The sequence below is a fragment of the Pinus tabuliformis genome, chromosome Q (assembly GCF_031772625.1).
Source record: "Pinus tabuliformis cultivar Carrire ecotype Pingquan chromosome Q, CPIR1, whole genome shotgun sequence".
Classification (NCBI taxonomy): Eukaryota; Viridiplantae; Streptophyta; class Pinopsida; order Pinales; family Pinaceae; genus Pinus; species Pinus tabuliformis.
In genome coordinates, this window is record NC_142296.1 from 895,430 (window position 1) to 912,001 (window position 16,572).

Sequence of the window (16,572 nt, forward strand, 5' to 3'; positions counted from 1 at the left end):
ATGGGAGAATATGTATTGAATAGCCCAATGCTTTCCATTTCAATGGGTGGTGCTGATGTTGTACTAGGAGTCTAATGGCTACAATCCTTAGGTAAAATAGCTTTTAATTTTCAAGAACTTTTCATGAAATTTTCTTCAGAAGGAAAGGAAGTTGAATTAAGGGGTATCACAGGGAAACCAAGAAAGGTAATAATCTCTAACGGAATGACAAAGCTTTTAAAGAAAGAACAAAGAGGCGTAATTGCACAATTATGTTCGCTAGAGGTTCCCACATCGAAATCATCTATTTCTCCAGATCTCCAAAAATTCTTGGACAATCATTCCAAGGTATTTGAGACTCCCAAAGGCCTCCCACCTATTCATGATCATGATCATGCTATTCATTTGATTCCAGGAAGTGTTCCTCCAAAAATCAGGCCTTACAAATATCCATATGCCCAAAGGAGTGAAATTGAACGTATGGTTGCAGAAATGCTAGAGGTTGGTATAATTATCCAACCAAATTCGATAAACGAAGCAAGGGATGAATGGAAGAATGACGAAGCAGGGTGGGAACTCATTCAAAAGTTGCAGAAGATCCCAGTTCAAACAATATTTCTAGAACTTGACAAGGAAGGAAAAATCATATTGGAACCTGAAGCAGTCACAGAACCGAGAAATCGACAGCTACGAAATCAATCAATTTCAGAGTATCTCATCAAGTGGAAGAACTTACTCGCTGAAGATTCCACATGGATGGATGATAATTTTATACAGAAGAATCTAGAACTACTCAAGTGTTGAGGACAACACTTTTTGAAGGAGAGGGGCATGTTAGGTCCCTATACTACTAGTGTAACCCCTATTGTTATTAGTGCAACCCCCTTATTATATTGTTGTGCCCATGTAGTCTCCATATTGTTATTATTGTGCCCCATAGAAGCCCACTATTGTTATTGTTGTGCCCTTACATTATTATTGTTATGTCAGCTCTGATTATATATGACCCCTTAGACTCTTATATATAGAAATGAGGTTTTGTCATTTGTATCATCCAAGAATTGTTCATTTGTGTAATGTAAAAGAGGTTTCCCCTCGAAGAGGCTTATTTCTAAGGCGTTGATCTATCTTTTCTATCTTTTTGTGAGCTGGTTTCATAACAAATTCCCAATGAGACATCTACTTTGGTTCATGAATCTTCTTTTGAAGATTCCATCATAAGATCTTAAAGACCCTTGCCTTGCAAATGTTTCTTTTCTTTTGATGATGGAGGTTTTCTAAGATTCTTAATCATGATCAATTTTCTTTCATCGTGGATGAGGTCCTATACTAGGTATGCTCCTTCTACATGAATATCTTGAGCCATATCTACCATGCTTCTATATTCTAGAAGATATTTCTAACCATGCAATTTTTATTTTATTCCTACATGCTCCTATCCTACTCAAAGCCTTGAAAGAAGACTTGAAGTAAAGAATTTGATTTAGTCATAGTAGAGATCTAGAGGATCTTCCTTCTTTTGCTTCTTTTCTTCTTCTTTCACCTCTTGAGTCATGTGAGCTTCTTCCCTTTTTCTTTTGTTGTTGTTGTCCTTTTTAAGCTTAGGACAATTCCTTTTGTAGTGCCCATATTCTTGGCATCCATTGCATTGGATTTTGGACATATTTTTGTTGTTTGTTCTTCGTGGACCAAATTTGTCAAATTTTCCTTTTCTCTTGGCCATGGTAGCAAATGCTTGTTCCTTTGATCCCACAGATTCCTTTGCTTTAAGTTTGGTTTCCTCTGTTTTGCATAGAGACCACATTTCACTGAGTGTGGTTGCTTCCTTTTTGGCATATATGCTTGATGTGAAGTTGCCCCAATCCTCAGGTAGAACATTGAGTACTACAGTTGTCATTTCTCTGTTAGACATGACTTCCCCAAGCTCTTGAAGTTGATCCCTCATCTCAAAGATCTTCATGAAGTAGGGAGCTATTCCTTCCTTTGATATCTTCATCTTGTACAATTCATTTCTTAGAGATATCACTTCTCTGGCTGTGGATACCGAGAATAGCTCTACTAACTTATCATAAATTTCTTTTGATGTCTTAAATTTGGAGACATAAAGAATGAGAGAGTCCTTGATAAATTCTATTAGAATCCTTTGAGCTCTTGTCTCATCCTTATTATACTTGGCTAAGGCTTGAGTTTGTTCCTTAGCAGGAATAGTAACATTCCCTTTGATGTGTTCTAGGAGTTCATTCTCCTTGAGAAGTAAATCAGTCCTCTTCTTCCATGCAAGAAAGTTATTGGTACCTACCAATTTGTTGCTTTCCTTGCAAAAAGACATTGATGTATATTCAGAAGGGGACATATACTTACTTGATAGATTTTTAGATGTAGTGGATTTGCTTTCTCCTTGAAGACTTGATGACTTGCCTTTCTAGGATCTTGATGTTCTTCAAGTTGCCTTCTCCAAGTGGACTTGCTTCAAGTAGACTTGATTGATGGCTTGGCTTGTGGTGTGGATCCCTTCTTGATCTGCTTTTCGTTGTAGATGCCTTTATGTAAGGCAATTCCTCTTGCTTTGTAGTCTTCCTTGATGAATGATAGATGGTAGGTCTTCTTTTCCTTGAGTAGATTTGGCTTGATGCTTCAACCTTGTAGATGCATTTCCACAAGATGAGTGTTCTTGAGTTTCCCTTTTCCTTGATGTGTCACCTTAGCTTTGATACCATGTTAAAGAATCTAGGGCAATTAGGTTTAGTATGATTCTTCTTGACTTGATGACAATTTGTGGAGTCTTTTCACTTTTCTTGTTAGCTTAATCTTCTTCTTCTTATTAATGCCTTTGTGTGTAATTCATCAAACTGCTATCAAAAACATAAGAACAAGAACACGAGATGTTGGCTCTCTTCCAGGGCCAAAACCTCTCTTCTCTTGAGAGGAAAACCCTTTAGTAAGTTTCTCTTATTGAAGCTTCTTTTGATCAATGCCAAACCCTATACTTTTGACTAGAATGTCCTCCAAGCACAAGTCAAGTCCTTCCTCCTTTCTACACTTCGTTCCCCGACACTTAGTCTTCTTTCTTCTGGCACTTCGTCCTCCTTCCAACTATTATTAGATCTTGTTGCACTTTCTCTAAAAGAGACACCGTTGATGAGACCCTTTCCTTATGATGATCCCTTCCTTCTCTTCACCAACCAACAGACTTGTATGACTGTAATGTGAGGGCTGTTATGACACCAGCGATAGCCTCCTTCTCCTTGCACGTGTGACTGTAATAGGCTTTAGAACAACCCTATTACCTTCACTTTTCTTCCTTGTTACTTCGCTTGAGTGGGAGACCCTTTAGGCCTATGTTTCTAGCCCAAATGATGAGATATGTTTGGCTGTGAGTCTCTACTATTATGACTGCATGCAACCTTCTTCTTCCTCGCACATGTGACTATATTTGCTCTAGAAATCAGCCTCCAACCTTCGCTTATACTTCCCTTTACTTCGCTGGACTAGAGGCTCCCTGACTTTGTCCTTTTTCGTTCTTTTCTTATCTCCTTAACTTTGCTGATTTCAGAGCTATGTGAGTACGTTATAGTGGAGTGGACAACCTCTATATATAGAGGATTGTCCCTCCTTTTAGGCCGATTAGAAGGTTGACTAGAGGACAGTTTGCAGGCCGACTTGTTATGCTTACTTTGGATGGGTTCTTTGGTGGTGTCACATGCTTGGAGGAGACTCTTTGATGGTGCCTTTGCTTTGGAGGAGACTTGACTTTGCTTGGAGGAGTATCCTTTGACTTCTATACAAACATATACATGATGCAACATGTCCTTAAGGTCTTCAACATTTTCTTTTTACTATTTGACTCACCTATAGCACTTTAACTCGTGCTAGACCTATTTCAATGAGCAAGAAACTCATTGCCATATATTATAAAAATTATATTTCTTTTCTTGAATAAATACAAATATCAAAAGTACATTTATGAAGACCGAACCTAGTTACATTTCCTTCAACAGGGGGCTCCAACTTGGTCTTCTTCTCCATTGGTACATGGATATAAATTGGACATCAAAAGATGTGGAAATGAGTCACCTTTGGCTTGCCATTAGTGAATGCCTCCTCAAGTGTCTTATCCTCTAAGATCATGTGACAACACTTGTTCTAGATGTGGACTATTGTGCTACATGTCTTTGCCCAAAGAAATATCAACAAGTCTTGGTCATGAGCCATGGCCTTAGTAGCCCCTATAATGGATCGATTCTTCCTCTCTACAACCTAATTTTGGTGTGGGTTGTACAAAATAGTTAGCTCCTTCCCGATCCTTACCTTCTTGTAGACCCCTTGAACTCCTTGGAGGTATACTCACGCCCATTGTTTGATCTCAAGACATTGATCTTCTTCTCTATTTGGGTTTCAATTAGAGTTTTGAACTGTTGAAACTTGCTAAGGACCTCATCTTTGGTCTTTGGGAAGTAGATCCATGTTTTGTGAGAGGAGTCATCAATGAAGGAATCATAATACATGCTTCCTAAGATTGATGCTACTGACATTGGTCCACAAAAATCCATATGCATTGGGTCTAGAATCTACTTAGAACTATGCTTGCTGCTTGGAAAGGTAGCCTTTGCCAAGTGTGCACCCCTTTGCATACTCCTTGTTGCCCAATGCTGAGCTATGGAAGACTTGTAAGTTGTGATGTTCTTCCTTAGAATAGGTAACACCTTGTAATGCAGATGCCCCATCTTCTTGTGCCACAACTCGTAAAAGTCATCATTGTTATCAACTAGTGCTTGAACATGTTCGTCTTGCAAATTTTGAAGATTACCTTCATTAACCCCTAGCACAAGGGCTAGATTCCTTTGCCCTGATGGGCTTGTTGGTTTTTGAACTCCATAGCATAGCCCATATTGTCTATAGCCAAAATTAAAGGTGAATTCTCCCTTAGACCTAGAACAAACAAAGCATCATCAAAGTTTAAAGAGTTATTTGATTGGAGCTGGAAGGGAATGGTACCAATTCTTGGTACTAGGTACTTGACATCATCACCAAGCTCAACCTCAACCCTCGAGTCTTGGTTTGTTAGACTAGAAAACAACTCTCAGGCTAATGTCATAATACGAGATTCTCCATTGTCCACATGCCACACCTTACTTAGAACCGTGCTTGTCGAAAGGCAAGATACCTTTGAGAATTTTTTTTTCTAACTTGGTAGAAAACTCATTCATTTGAGTTTTTGCAGAGGCTACTACTCGCTTCTATTGTTGCTTATTTTTGCCTGCCTTCATATTTGGACATGTCCTTATGATAAATAAGGCACTTTAGTCAAGTCCACCTTCATTGACTTTGAGGCTGGTTGCATATTCTTTTATTTGTCTGTCCAAATAGGGGTAGGTTTGTCACTACCCTTCTTCCTAGGATTTGGACTCCATTTGAGTCTCCATAGGTTTTTCCACAACATCTTTGACAATGTCCCAAAGATCGTTCTCTTCCAACAAGAGTGTAATCTTGACCTTCCAATATAAGAAATTAAGGCACCATCCAATCAATCCTTGAATCTGAGCCTCACCTGCACAAACTCCTAGATCATGGGTCAAATGATCTTTTATGGTGTCCATGATCATTTGCTCGACATTCAATTCTTTCATCTTATGAGCTGCCAACAATCGCATAACCATAGGTTTTGCCACAACATATTTGACAATGTCCCAAAGATCGTTCTCTTCCAACAAGAGTGTAATCTTGACTTTCCAAGATAAAAAATTTAAGGTACCATCCAATCTATCCTTGAATCCGAGCCTCACCTAAATTCCTAGATCTAAAACTAGTCCATAAATTTTTTATTGATACCCTCTAACTCCCAGTCCTTGTTTCCATTAGTAGATTTACTATGGAGAATCTCAGTATGAGATATAGCTCTGATACCATGTAGAAATTTCCGGCCCTCTGTGATTGTTGTCATTATGATCTCAATTAAACAATTAAATTGCTGAATTTAATTAATGTAGAAAATTCTTTTCAAACCATATGATCAATCACGCAATAGCTGGAAAAGTAAATAATGAAAGCTTAAAATAGTTTTACACATACATGGGTAATTTCTTCTTCAAAATCAACTTTTATTTCCTTATTAAAAGCTTACAAGGAAACCTCCATAGTTTTCCAAATTAGTAGTGGCACGATTAATCAAAATGACTTGAGGAATAGATTTTCACAAAGCTCAAGAAGAAATATCTTGCAAATAAGACTACAAGGCCTGTACAAATGACGTCTTTCCTTCTACTTTGGCTTTTTTCCTTCTCTTCAACTCTTCTCAACTAGATGCTGCCCCCATTTGACAAAAACTATGTTTGAACTCTCTATCTTGACTTGTCTTTATGCTTTAACCTTAATCTACCAAACCTCAAATCTCTCAATGAGATGTACGATCGAGATTAATCCTAATCTAAGTCCTTAATGCACAAAATACACTTTATTAGACTCAACAATTATGTAGAATACTTTTCACTTTTCCCAGGTGAATTACAAGATAGAGATACTTTTTGAAATACTTCGAACCACTTCCAACACGTTCATTTTGAACTTGTGTGGAAATTATTGTCTGAGATATTTTCTTAACAAGGTCAAGTCTATCGGATTTGAAAGTTGCAATATCATGAGTTATGTTTGGTGTGGTCCATTTTTGGCCATGGATGATGATTATAGAGGTGGTGCTAGCTATCTCCTCATATTTGCAAGATTTTGTTACGTCTTTAGGCCGTGACCCACATAATAGGTGTGTGTGGATTACTCTCTTAATATAGGAGAGACTGCTAGGATTTTGTTCAGTTTTTGCGCCAAACATTAGTTTGGCCCACACTCATCTTTTGGAGTGGATGGAGTCTTCCTTGCTAGATATGGAATGGATAATTGGTGGGGACTTTAACAAGGTTAAGTGGGAGGGTGATGTTAGAAAATCGGAAAGGCAAAAATATTTTCTTATATTGATAGTTACTTGTGATATTCTAATGTTCTTCTTTTATCTTTTCATCTAGCAATCATCAAAGTAAAAACATGAAGATCAGGGACACCAGAAGTAGGCACTCAGCCAAGGCTAAAACCCCTTATAGGGGAAAACCCAATTAGAACTCTTCCTTCAGTAGATTCAAAATCAAGATGAGATAGACCAAGACCCTAGACCAAGATACCTTCCTCCTCCTCCAAGTCAATCTTTCAATATAATTCAACAACCTTCGATAGTCTCTTGTTGTGTAGCAACTTCAACCTAGTAACAATCTAGTATTTCGACTTCCCAGCTACAGAACTTCGAACCCAGCCACAAAATTTCGTCCTAGCAATAGAACTGTAGTTTCGGCCCTCCAACAACTTCAGTTGCTTCACACATGTGAGATATGAGAGAGAATTCCGACTTCCTTAGGTAGATAATGTCCTCCTTCGCTAGCCCTTTCCTCTTATTCCCTTGAAATTCCTTCTTTTTCTAGCCCTAGAAGATGCAGATCGAATTTGATGAGTGAGTGCTCCAAATGAGGTTGAGTTGCTGCCTCTATATAGGAGTTTCTGCCCCTCAATTAGGCCGACTTGTCTAGTTTGAGGCCGACTTGGTGGAGGAGGCCTAGAAGACCAAGGTTACATTAAAATAAATTTCTTTCTTGACAAATAGAGCCCAAGAGGGGTCTATTACAATATGACATGGACAAGGACACTTGACATGAATCCTAGAAGCCTACAATGGAGGCTTTGACCTATAAACAGTTGACCCAAGCATGAAACCCATGCTTTAATAAATCAATTTCATTTATAATAAAATTTCTTTTTCTTTCTTTTGACAAATACATTACATCATGACTGAAATACAATTATGAAGACTGATACTAGTTACATTCTTCCACAGGTGATAGGGATAGTGATATTGATTTAGTGGTTTGTGGCTCAAAGAAGCAAGCATGGTTGAGATGCAAAGCGACTATTCATTTCTTTGATCCTAGTTGGGAAAAAAATGGGCGGACCATGGAGGTTGGTTCACATGGTCCAAGCTTATATAGGGACATACTGTGGTTCAAGTTGGCCTTGATTGGGTATATGGTTTACTGGATGACATTTCCTTTTCCAAGAGTATGTGACTAGTTGACAATTTGATTTCCACTACAGTTTTGGATTCCCTGCCCTTTTTGGCATCCATTTTTGAAACCCTTGTCCTTTTTCAAGTTAAATGTATCTTGTATGGACTCTCATAGCATTCATGCTCTTGTGTATCATATTTGGAACCTTTTCCCTTTCCCTAGGGGGGGTAGAGATTGGTTGTTGTGGTGGGAGGTGGTCATTCATCACACTATGAAATTTATCAGAGCACGGGGTTGTTGATTGCACATAAGTGAAAAATTGAGCTTTGGGAAGCCACATGAAAGTTGGTCTGGAGGACTTGCATAACACTACTCTTCAAGAGGATGCAACTCAACTAGAGTTGGTGGTGTGTTGAGAGGAGTACATTCCCAAAGGGGGCATGAGTTGGTGGTGTGTTAAAAGGAGTACATTGCCAAAGGGGGCATTGGTGCATGCTTGCTCGTAGTGGGTCTAGGAGGGTGATGAAATCTCCAAGTTCTTTGATTTTCCAGAGAAGGTGGTTGTTTATATGGTTCTTGGTCTATGTTAAATTGATAGTTCTCTCAAGGAGGATTTGACTAAGATTTGGTGTATATTTAGTGAATTTTTTAGTTTATCTTTTCTTCTTACCGTTTGTTAGACTTAGTTGTGGCTACTAGGGATGCTTGCTATAGGGTGGTCCCTCATAAGGTTTGATGATAGGGATTTCATGAAGGATGAGTTCCTCGCTACCCTTTGCTTAATGCAAAATGGGAGATCCACTAGAATGAATGGATTGCCTTGTGAGCTCTACAAAGTGTTGTAGTATAACATTGAGGATGACTTTTGTGACCTTGCTTATGGGTTTTTTCAGCTAGCCTATTAGGGTCGCTCATTTAGGGTCCGATGAAGCTTATTTTGAAGAATGCTACTAGTGATTCTATTGGTGGGTCCTGTTACTACAAAATTGAGCAACCTAGTGCAAAGTCTCAGTAGGAAAACCTAGGATTTGTGGCAACAAAGATATCAACCACCACTGTCACCTTAGTGGCCTCTCTCCTACTGTTTGGTGGTCAAATGTTATCCCACAAGGGAGGCTTCCTTGGCAAGAGTCAAAGATTAGATGACCTAGGGTTTCCAAGCCTAATGGATCTTTAAGAAAACTTGTATGTAAAATTGCCTTGAAAGATCTTTAATAAAAGAAGGCTCAAGGGTGATATGAGTTTAATGAGTTTAATGGTGATATGAGTTTAATGGTGGGTGATCTCCATTTTTGCCTTTGTGGGGGACCTCCAAAATTTGTTTTTTTTTTGACCCACAATTTTTTTGATTATTTTCCACTTGGAGAAATTTTAATTTCTCCATAATTATTTTTGGCTCTAAATTAATTAATTTTTTGGCTTAGGATTTAATTTTATTAAGTCAGGAAATTTAATTAATTGACACAAGAGGGGATTAATATTTTTTATACCCTCAAATACTTTAGCCATGGCGTCTAAATATGAGAGACCATGCACTAGAATATTTTTTACATCAGATATTACAAATAATTCAACCCTCAAAGGGGGAATACTCATTTGTTATAGACTCTCATGAAATTACCCAATTCTGCGACACAATATGATCTAGTATAGATAGAGTGATTTGTAATAAAATAATTTAGCCAAATAGCTTAAATTATTCCCAAACCAGTTTTACAAAGACTTGATATAACACTAGGACTCACCTAAGACATTGTTAATGAATTTCACCCTAGCTTTGGGGTTTAAGTTGGAGGAAAAACTCTGCCGATTATATATGTTTAGAAACACACATAATTCAGTGAAGTTAAAAAGCCTCTTAGGATGCAATTCGTCACCAAAATCAAAGGCTTACCTAGGTGTTGTTACAAAATTAAACGGTCATACTAGCATCATTTACAATATAATTTGCAGAATTTGGGTTTACAATGATATAACAACTGGCTCGCTGATGATTCCGATCCTTGAAAAAATTTTGTACACTGCTTCCTTGGACTTGTGACAAAATGGGTACTACAAGGTGCTAAGACACAACAACAAGACGAGATTGAAAGAGGATTCTTAGTGAGCGTGTGCTGGGTCCGAGAGTGTGCAGTGAGGCTGGCGATCGGTATTGTATTTTCTCAGTTGGTCCATTATCCCTAGTATGGGAGCCCAAGTAAGTTCCGTGATTAATCTATTAATGAAGAATTGTTGATTGAGCATAAATTTGTTTGTGTGTGTGATTCCGAGCGAGTAATTTTTTTTGATTCCGCTATATTTTGTATGAGTTAAGAATCTGGCCATGTATTCGTTCAGTGAATAATTGCTGGGAACCTAATACCGGGTGCTAGGTTTGGAAAGTAACAGAATTTTTGTAGATCAACTTTGTGCGCAAATTTATCCTTCCTCAATCCTCCTGAAGTCTATTTCTATACCCTTTCATCTAAATATTAAGCTTTTGTTTTACTTGAGAGGATTGTCTTGCACCATATATTTCATGGTATGCAATCATATTTGCATTTCAAGTATTCCTATTTCTGTATCCCATGGTTTGCAGGCAATTGATTTGAATCTATAAGTTGCTAGTTGTGGGGCCATTACAGAAGCAGCTCCTCAATTTAGGAAGAATGGTTATGTCAGTTAAACACGCTAAACTTTAGAAAGTATCATTAAGTAGAGATTTAATTTTGGTCATGCTTTTATAGTAATAGTAATCCCAACCTGAATATTCCTTTATCTTCTTAATTATCTTTATGAAAATATTTGAAACTATGCACTTTGTTTATGTTGCTGCATTTTTTTGCTCACTTTATGCACCCATTCAGAATAGTGCATTTTTACTCTCCTTTGGCTTCTGTGTGTACTTTATAACTTTGGGAAACAATCTGAATTTGCAGATTGGTGTGTTCAGGTTATCTTCTTCTAGGAACAAAGAAGAAAACCACAGGTGTTGAAGACAAAGTCGAAGAAAAGATTCCAGTTGTTGAAGTAAAGGCTGTTGTGAATAAGGCAAAAGATGAAGCCTTGCCAAGTGCTTCAGTTGTGACAACTCAGCAAATTCCTGAAGAAGAACAGCGTCAGCTTTTTAAGTGGATATTGGAAGAGAAGAGGAGGATAAAGATGTCAGATCCATTAGAAAAGAAACACATTGATGAAGGAAAAAGGAGATCAAGGAAAGGTCATTAATGAAATAGGATCATATAAAGAGACAAGCCTACTATCTACAAGAACTATGACAAACTCAATGAAGGGAGAAAGCAAACTAGAAAACGCCTCCAACTACAGGGCCTGGAAAAAGAGGATAGACCTCATTCTCAGAAAGAACAAAGTTTTGGATCTCGCTCAAGGAAAAATCAAGAAGCCTACAAATGAATCAAGTGAAAAGGAAAAAGCAAAGTTTAGAGAAATCGAAATCTTGGCTATGAACCTTATAGTTGATGGAGTTAAGGATAACCTAATTCCATACATATCCAGTATAAATTCTACTCAAGAAATTTAAGAGGCTCTTTCCAATTTATTCACAATCAAGAAGATTGGTCAAATAGCAAGCCTCAAGAATGAACTAAGAACTGTTAAGATGACAAATGATGATACTATTTCGTCATGTTTTATAAGGATATCTAGAATTAGAGATGAACTCCATGTTGAAGAATGTAACTATGTTCGGTCTTCATAAATTGTATTTATCAAAAGAAAGAAAAAGATTTATTATTATTATTATTAATATAACTTATTAAAGCATGGGTTTCATACTTGGGTCATCATGTTTTAGGTCAAAGTCCCCGTTGAGGACTTCTAAGATTTATTCCGAGTCATTAAAGTCATTGTCCATTAAAAGAGACCCTTCTTGGGCTTTTGAATCATGTAGAAAGAATTAATATTGAGTCAAATAAGCTATTTGCAACGTCCACACCAAGTCGGCCTCAAGGAGATCAAGTCAGCCTTAATCTGGGTAATTCAACCACACCAGAAGCCTATATATACAAATCGTTTGAATTCATTTGGACACCTCTTACTCGCTCAAGTTCGATATCCAAGAAGAAGAGCAAAAAGTGCTAAGTTGGAAAAGGAGGCTAAAAGGAGTGCGAAGTTGGAGAAGAAGGAAGAAAAGGTCAAGATCGAATTTTTGGGCTATCTCTCTCTCTCTCGTGTGGATTCCTCTAGGAGATCGAAGTCTCTTTTGTCAAGTCGAAGTTGCTGTTGCTGTTGCTGCTGCCAGTTGCTGTTGCTGGGTCGAAGTTGTTGCTGAAGGGTTATCATCTGCACGAAGGAAGAAAGGGCTGAATTGGTGTGGAGGAAGTCTGTGTCTAGGTCAAGAGTCTTAGATTATCTCGTGAAGTTATTAAGGAAGAGTTGTTGACTAGGTTTTCCCCTAGATAGGGGTTTTCCCTGGCTATTCGCCTATATCTGGTGTCTGTGATCTTTGTGCTATTGTTTTTGGTAATTGCTTGATGAAAAGGATAAAAAAACATAAAGATAAGAAAGTCACAAGTAATTATATATATAAAGAAAACCTTTCCGCCTTTTTGATTTTCTAACATGGTTTCAGAGCTAAGGTGAATAAAGGAAAAAGGCAGCTCAAAGATCTATTGAAGAGTAAGGAGTTCTAAGAAGCTTTGAATAAGGGTCATCAAAAGGAACATATAAGAAGTCAAATCTATCATCTTCAAGGACAATGTCTAACTCAATGAAGGGAGAAAACAAGCTAGAAGGAGCATCTAACTATAGGGCTTGGAAGAAGAGGATAGACCTCATCCTCGAAAAGAATAAAGTTTTGGACCTAGTCAAGGGAAAGGTAAAGAAGCCTACTAATGAGTCAAGTGATGCAGAAAAGGCAAAATTCAGGGAAACAAAAATATTGGCCATGACTCTAATGGTGGATGGAATAAAAGATAACCTCATCCCTTATATATCTAACATAGACTCTGCTCAAGAAATGTATGAGGCTTTATCAAAATTATTCACTATCAAGAATCTTGGTCAAATAACAAGCCTTAAAAATGAACTAAGGTCTATAAAGATGACAAAGGAAGACACTGTGGCATCTTTCTTTGTGAGAATAGCCAGATTAAGAGATGAACTTCAAGCGATTGATGAGATAGTACTAGAGAAGGAACTTGTAATCACTGCACTTCTAGGTTTACCAACATCATGGAGTGCCTTCTCATTAGGTCTCAACAGCTGGAAGGAGACTCCTACATTTGAACAACTATGGAATGCTTGTAGTCAGGAAGAAGTCAAAATTTCTCTAGTAAGCAACAAAGAGAATGAAGAAGAAAAAGTTTCAAATGCCTACTCCGCTCATCACAAGAACAAAGGATCATTCAAGAAGACTAAAGGGCCTAGAAGGAAGATAGACATATCCAAAATCGAATGCTACAACTGTCACAAGATGGGTCACTACAAAAGTGATTGTCCTGAGAATCCAAGATACAAGAAGAGAGAAAGGGAATATGCAAATGTTGCTGATGAAGGACCTCCAAAGAAGAACAAGAAGGAGGAATCCGAAGTCAAAGATTTATTTGCTAGGGATTCTTAGGGACTTTATCCTTCTACTCCAAGTCTTTGATTTGTTTTTTATTTTGATTTCTAGAACTTATAGGTTTAACATTCTTTAGAAAAACATTGTTGAATTGTTTTGTTAAAGTTTTAGGTATCCCTCGAGATTAGTTTAAGAGGGAGCCCTCACCATTTTCCAATGATAAGTATCTTACTCCATGTATTATCCTTTATATTTTTTTTCCTTTTCTTATCTAGATGTGTTTATGTTAGGTACTAATCATATTTCTTTTATATATTTTCCTTGTTTAGGAAAAACTTGCTATTATGATCAAGGGATATGGAGAAGACCTCACAAGACAAAACATAGAAGTTCTATTGGAATTGGTGTCCTATAAAGTTTGTCTAAACTCGAAGGTATGTCTTAGACTATAAGTTTTGTTTCTCTTCATGATAAAGGTACATTCATTCATTCTAAGAAATCTGCTTTACATTACTAACAAGTGTTATGTTTAGGATGGTTGAATCATAGAAATTATTATTTGGGAAATTAATCATTAGATTGAATCTACTCTCATTAATCATTATGTTTGTGGAACCCAAATTGGTTCCCTATAAAACCCTAACCTAAGGGTATGGCAATGTTAATGTGATAAACCCTAGTCTACTTAGGGTTATTGATGAAATCTAGAAAATACTATTTATGGAAACCCTAGTCCTTTTGGGTTGAATGATAATGTGTTCCTAGAGCTTGAGGTTTTGGTAAATTAGGGTTTGTAAGTAAAACCCTTATGTATCAAGTATAAGCTCCTATGAATGAAACCCTAGGTGTATGTTTGTCTATCTAATCAAAACCCTAGCCTAATTGAGATTGTTATATGTCTGACTTTAAATATATTGATATTTGTGTCTTTGGTTTATATGTTATGATATGCTTATACATGATTATCCTAGATATGTATTTGTGCTAACCTATGTGTTGATAAGTTCTAGGGCTTGTACCCAAGCCCTAGTAGAAGTTTGAAATTCTAGGATATGATGTGGTGATATTGTTTCTATTATGAGAAATCTAGGGTTTACAACAAATCCTAGTAGAAGTTGATAATATCGTTGAAACCTTAGATTGTGTTGTGATTGGTTTTGTTTGTTGACATACAAGGCTTAGTATCTCAAAGATGAAATCTAGGGTTCGCATTAAATCCTAGTAGCCTAACATATGAAATATAAAGTTGATAGATGCATTGTAAGTGTACTTGTTTCTAGGGTTTGCAATATATTAGAGAATGAAAAGAATATTGATATCTTAGTTGAATTGCTTGAAGTCTTGATGAAGAAATCTAGGGTTTATGACAAAAACCCTAGCAAGAAGAAGTATAAAAGTATGTATCTCTTGTTGATTATGAACCTAACTAAGTTTACGTATTTGATGCTTCCATTATTGTATGGTTCTGATAAAGTTAAACTTCATGATTTTTATATATATTTGGTTGTATTCGTTGTCTAAGTTGTGCAGGTACATAATCTTCAAGATGATGAAGATGTTCGTCAATTTGATAAGCATGATAAAGGAAGTTGTATAAATAATGATGATCAAGAAAGATGGAAGCCATGAAAGGTTCTTTGATGTCATAGAAAAGAAGTTGATCTCCCTAAGTTAAGAGCAAGCTTGGATAAAGAAAATAGTATATCTCCCGAATTGAGATGGAGGGCATATTATAGTCATGATGGATACCTTGAAGAAGAAATTGGAGAATGCATATTGAGGTGCTGCTGAAAGAAGGAAAGTTTTGGTTGCTGCATGAGAAGTAGGAAAGGAAGCTGAATGATTGAGGAAACCTTTGTCAAGATTTGTTTGGGAAGCCTCGAAGTCCTACTATGATGAATTGTGAGGCAACATCAAGAAGTCAGAATACCCCGAAGGTTTGTGTTTACTCATGAGTATTTGAAAAGTTGTTATTAATTGGGGTTGTGACTGTTCAGGTAAATCTCTCGAAGGTTTTTGGAAAAGCATGCTTGAGGTTAGAGAGATTTGATGTGTTGAGGCATTGAGTGTGTATAATGCCTGGGAGGACATTTGGCCGACATATGTATTGATGTCTAGATCTCGAAAAGGGAGGGTGGCGTTGGTCATGGAGCTCTGACTTTGGATACACACCTAGATTCTTGGGTTGATGGTTAGCAAGTAAGCCTGATGGTACTTAGACTGGCTGAAAGCTTTAGTCCATCTTAGTCCCACTCGGATAGATTGCCCTGGTCAGGAATCTAGTCTGTGGCACCGTAAGTGCCTAAACTCTTCATGTGTTTTGAGATCTTCCATGTACTTGTATATGTAAGTATGAATACCTCCCTAGTTAAGAGGGAGTGTTGAAGAATGTAACTAGGTTCGGTCTTCATAAATTGTATTTGAGTCATAATGAATCAAAAGAAAGAAAAACAATTTTTTTATTATTATTAATATGACTTATTAAAGCATGATTTTCATGCTTGGGTCATCATGTTTTAGGTCAAAGTCCCCATTGAGGACTTCTAGGACTTATTCTGAGTCATTAAAGTCAATTTCCTCTAAAAGAGACCCTTCTTGGGGTTTTGAATCATGTAGAAAGAATTAATATTGAGTAAAATAAGCTATTTGTCACCTGCACACCAAGTCGACCTCAAGGAGATCAAGTCAACCTCAATTTGGGTAATTCGACCTCACCAGAAGCCTATATATACAAGCAATTTGAATTCATCTGGACACCTCTCACTCACTCAAGTTCGATATCGAAGAAGAAGAGAAAAATGTGCGAAGTTGGAAAAGGAGGCTAAAAGGAGTGCAAAGTTGGAGAAGAAGGAAGAAAAGGTCAAGATTGAAATTTTGGGCTATCTGTCTCCTAAGTTGCACGAAACGGGGAAACGGGTACAAGTTTCCGAAACGGGCACGGGTATGAAACGTGACCCCCCCAAATTTTGGAAACGGGGAAACGCAATATATATATATATATATATATTAGGACATTTAAGAAATATGTGCAATCATAAAGCATATATGATA

The 16,572-nt window shown here is 37.2% G+C and overlaps 1 protein-coding gene across 2 annotated transcripts in view; it reads left to right on the forward strand.

The window, feature by feature from the left end:
- Positions 1 to 16,572, forward strand: part of LOC149217963 (uncharacterized) — a 126,488-nt gene that overhangs the window by 98,760 nt on the left and 11,156 nt on the right. The window contains exon 3 of one of the 2 annotated variants that reach the window (XM_089383704.1): positions 10,951 to 11,240. The exons of the other annotated variant lie outside the window; for it this stretch is intronic. Within the exon in view, the coding sequence (XP_089239830.1) occupies positions 10,951 to 11,225 (275 nt within the window). The 3' untranslated portion in view covers positions 11,226 to 11,240. Of the gene's footprint in view, positions 1 to 10,950; positions 11,241 to 16,572 lie in introns of those variants that run through there. 2 annotated transcript variants of the gene reach the window in all.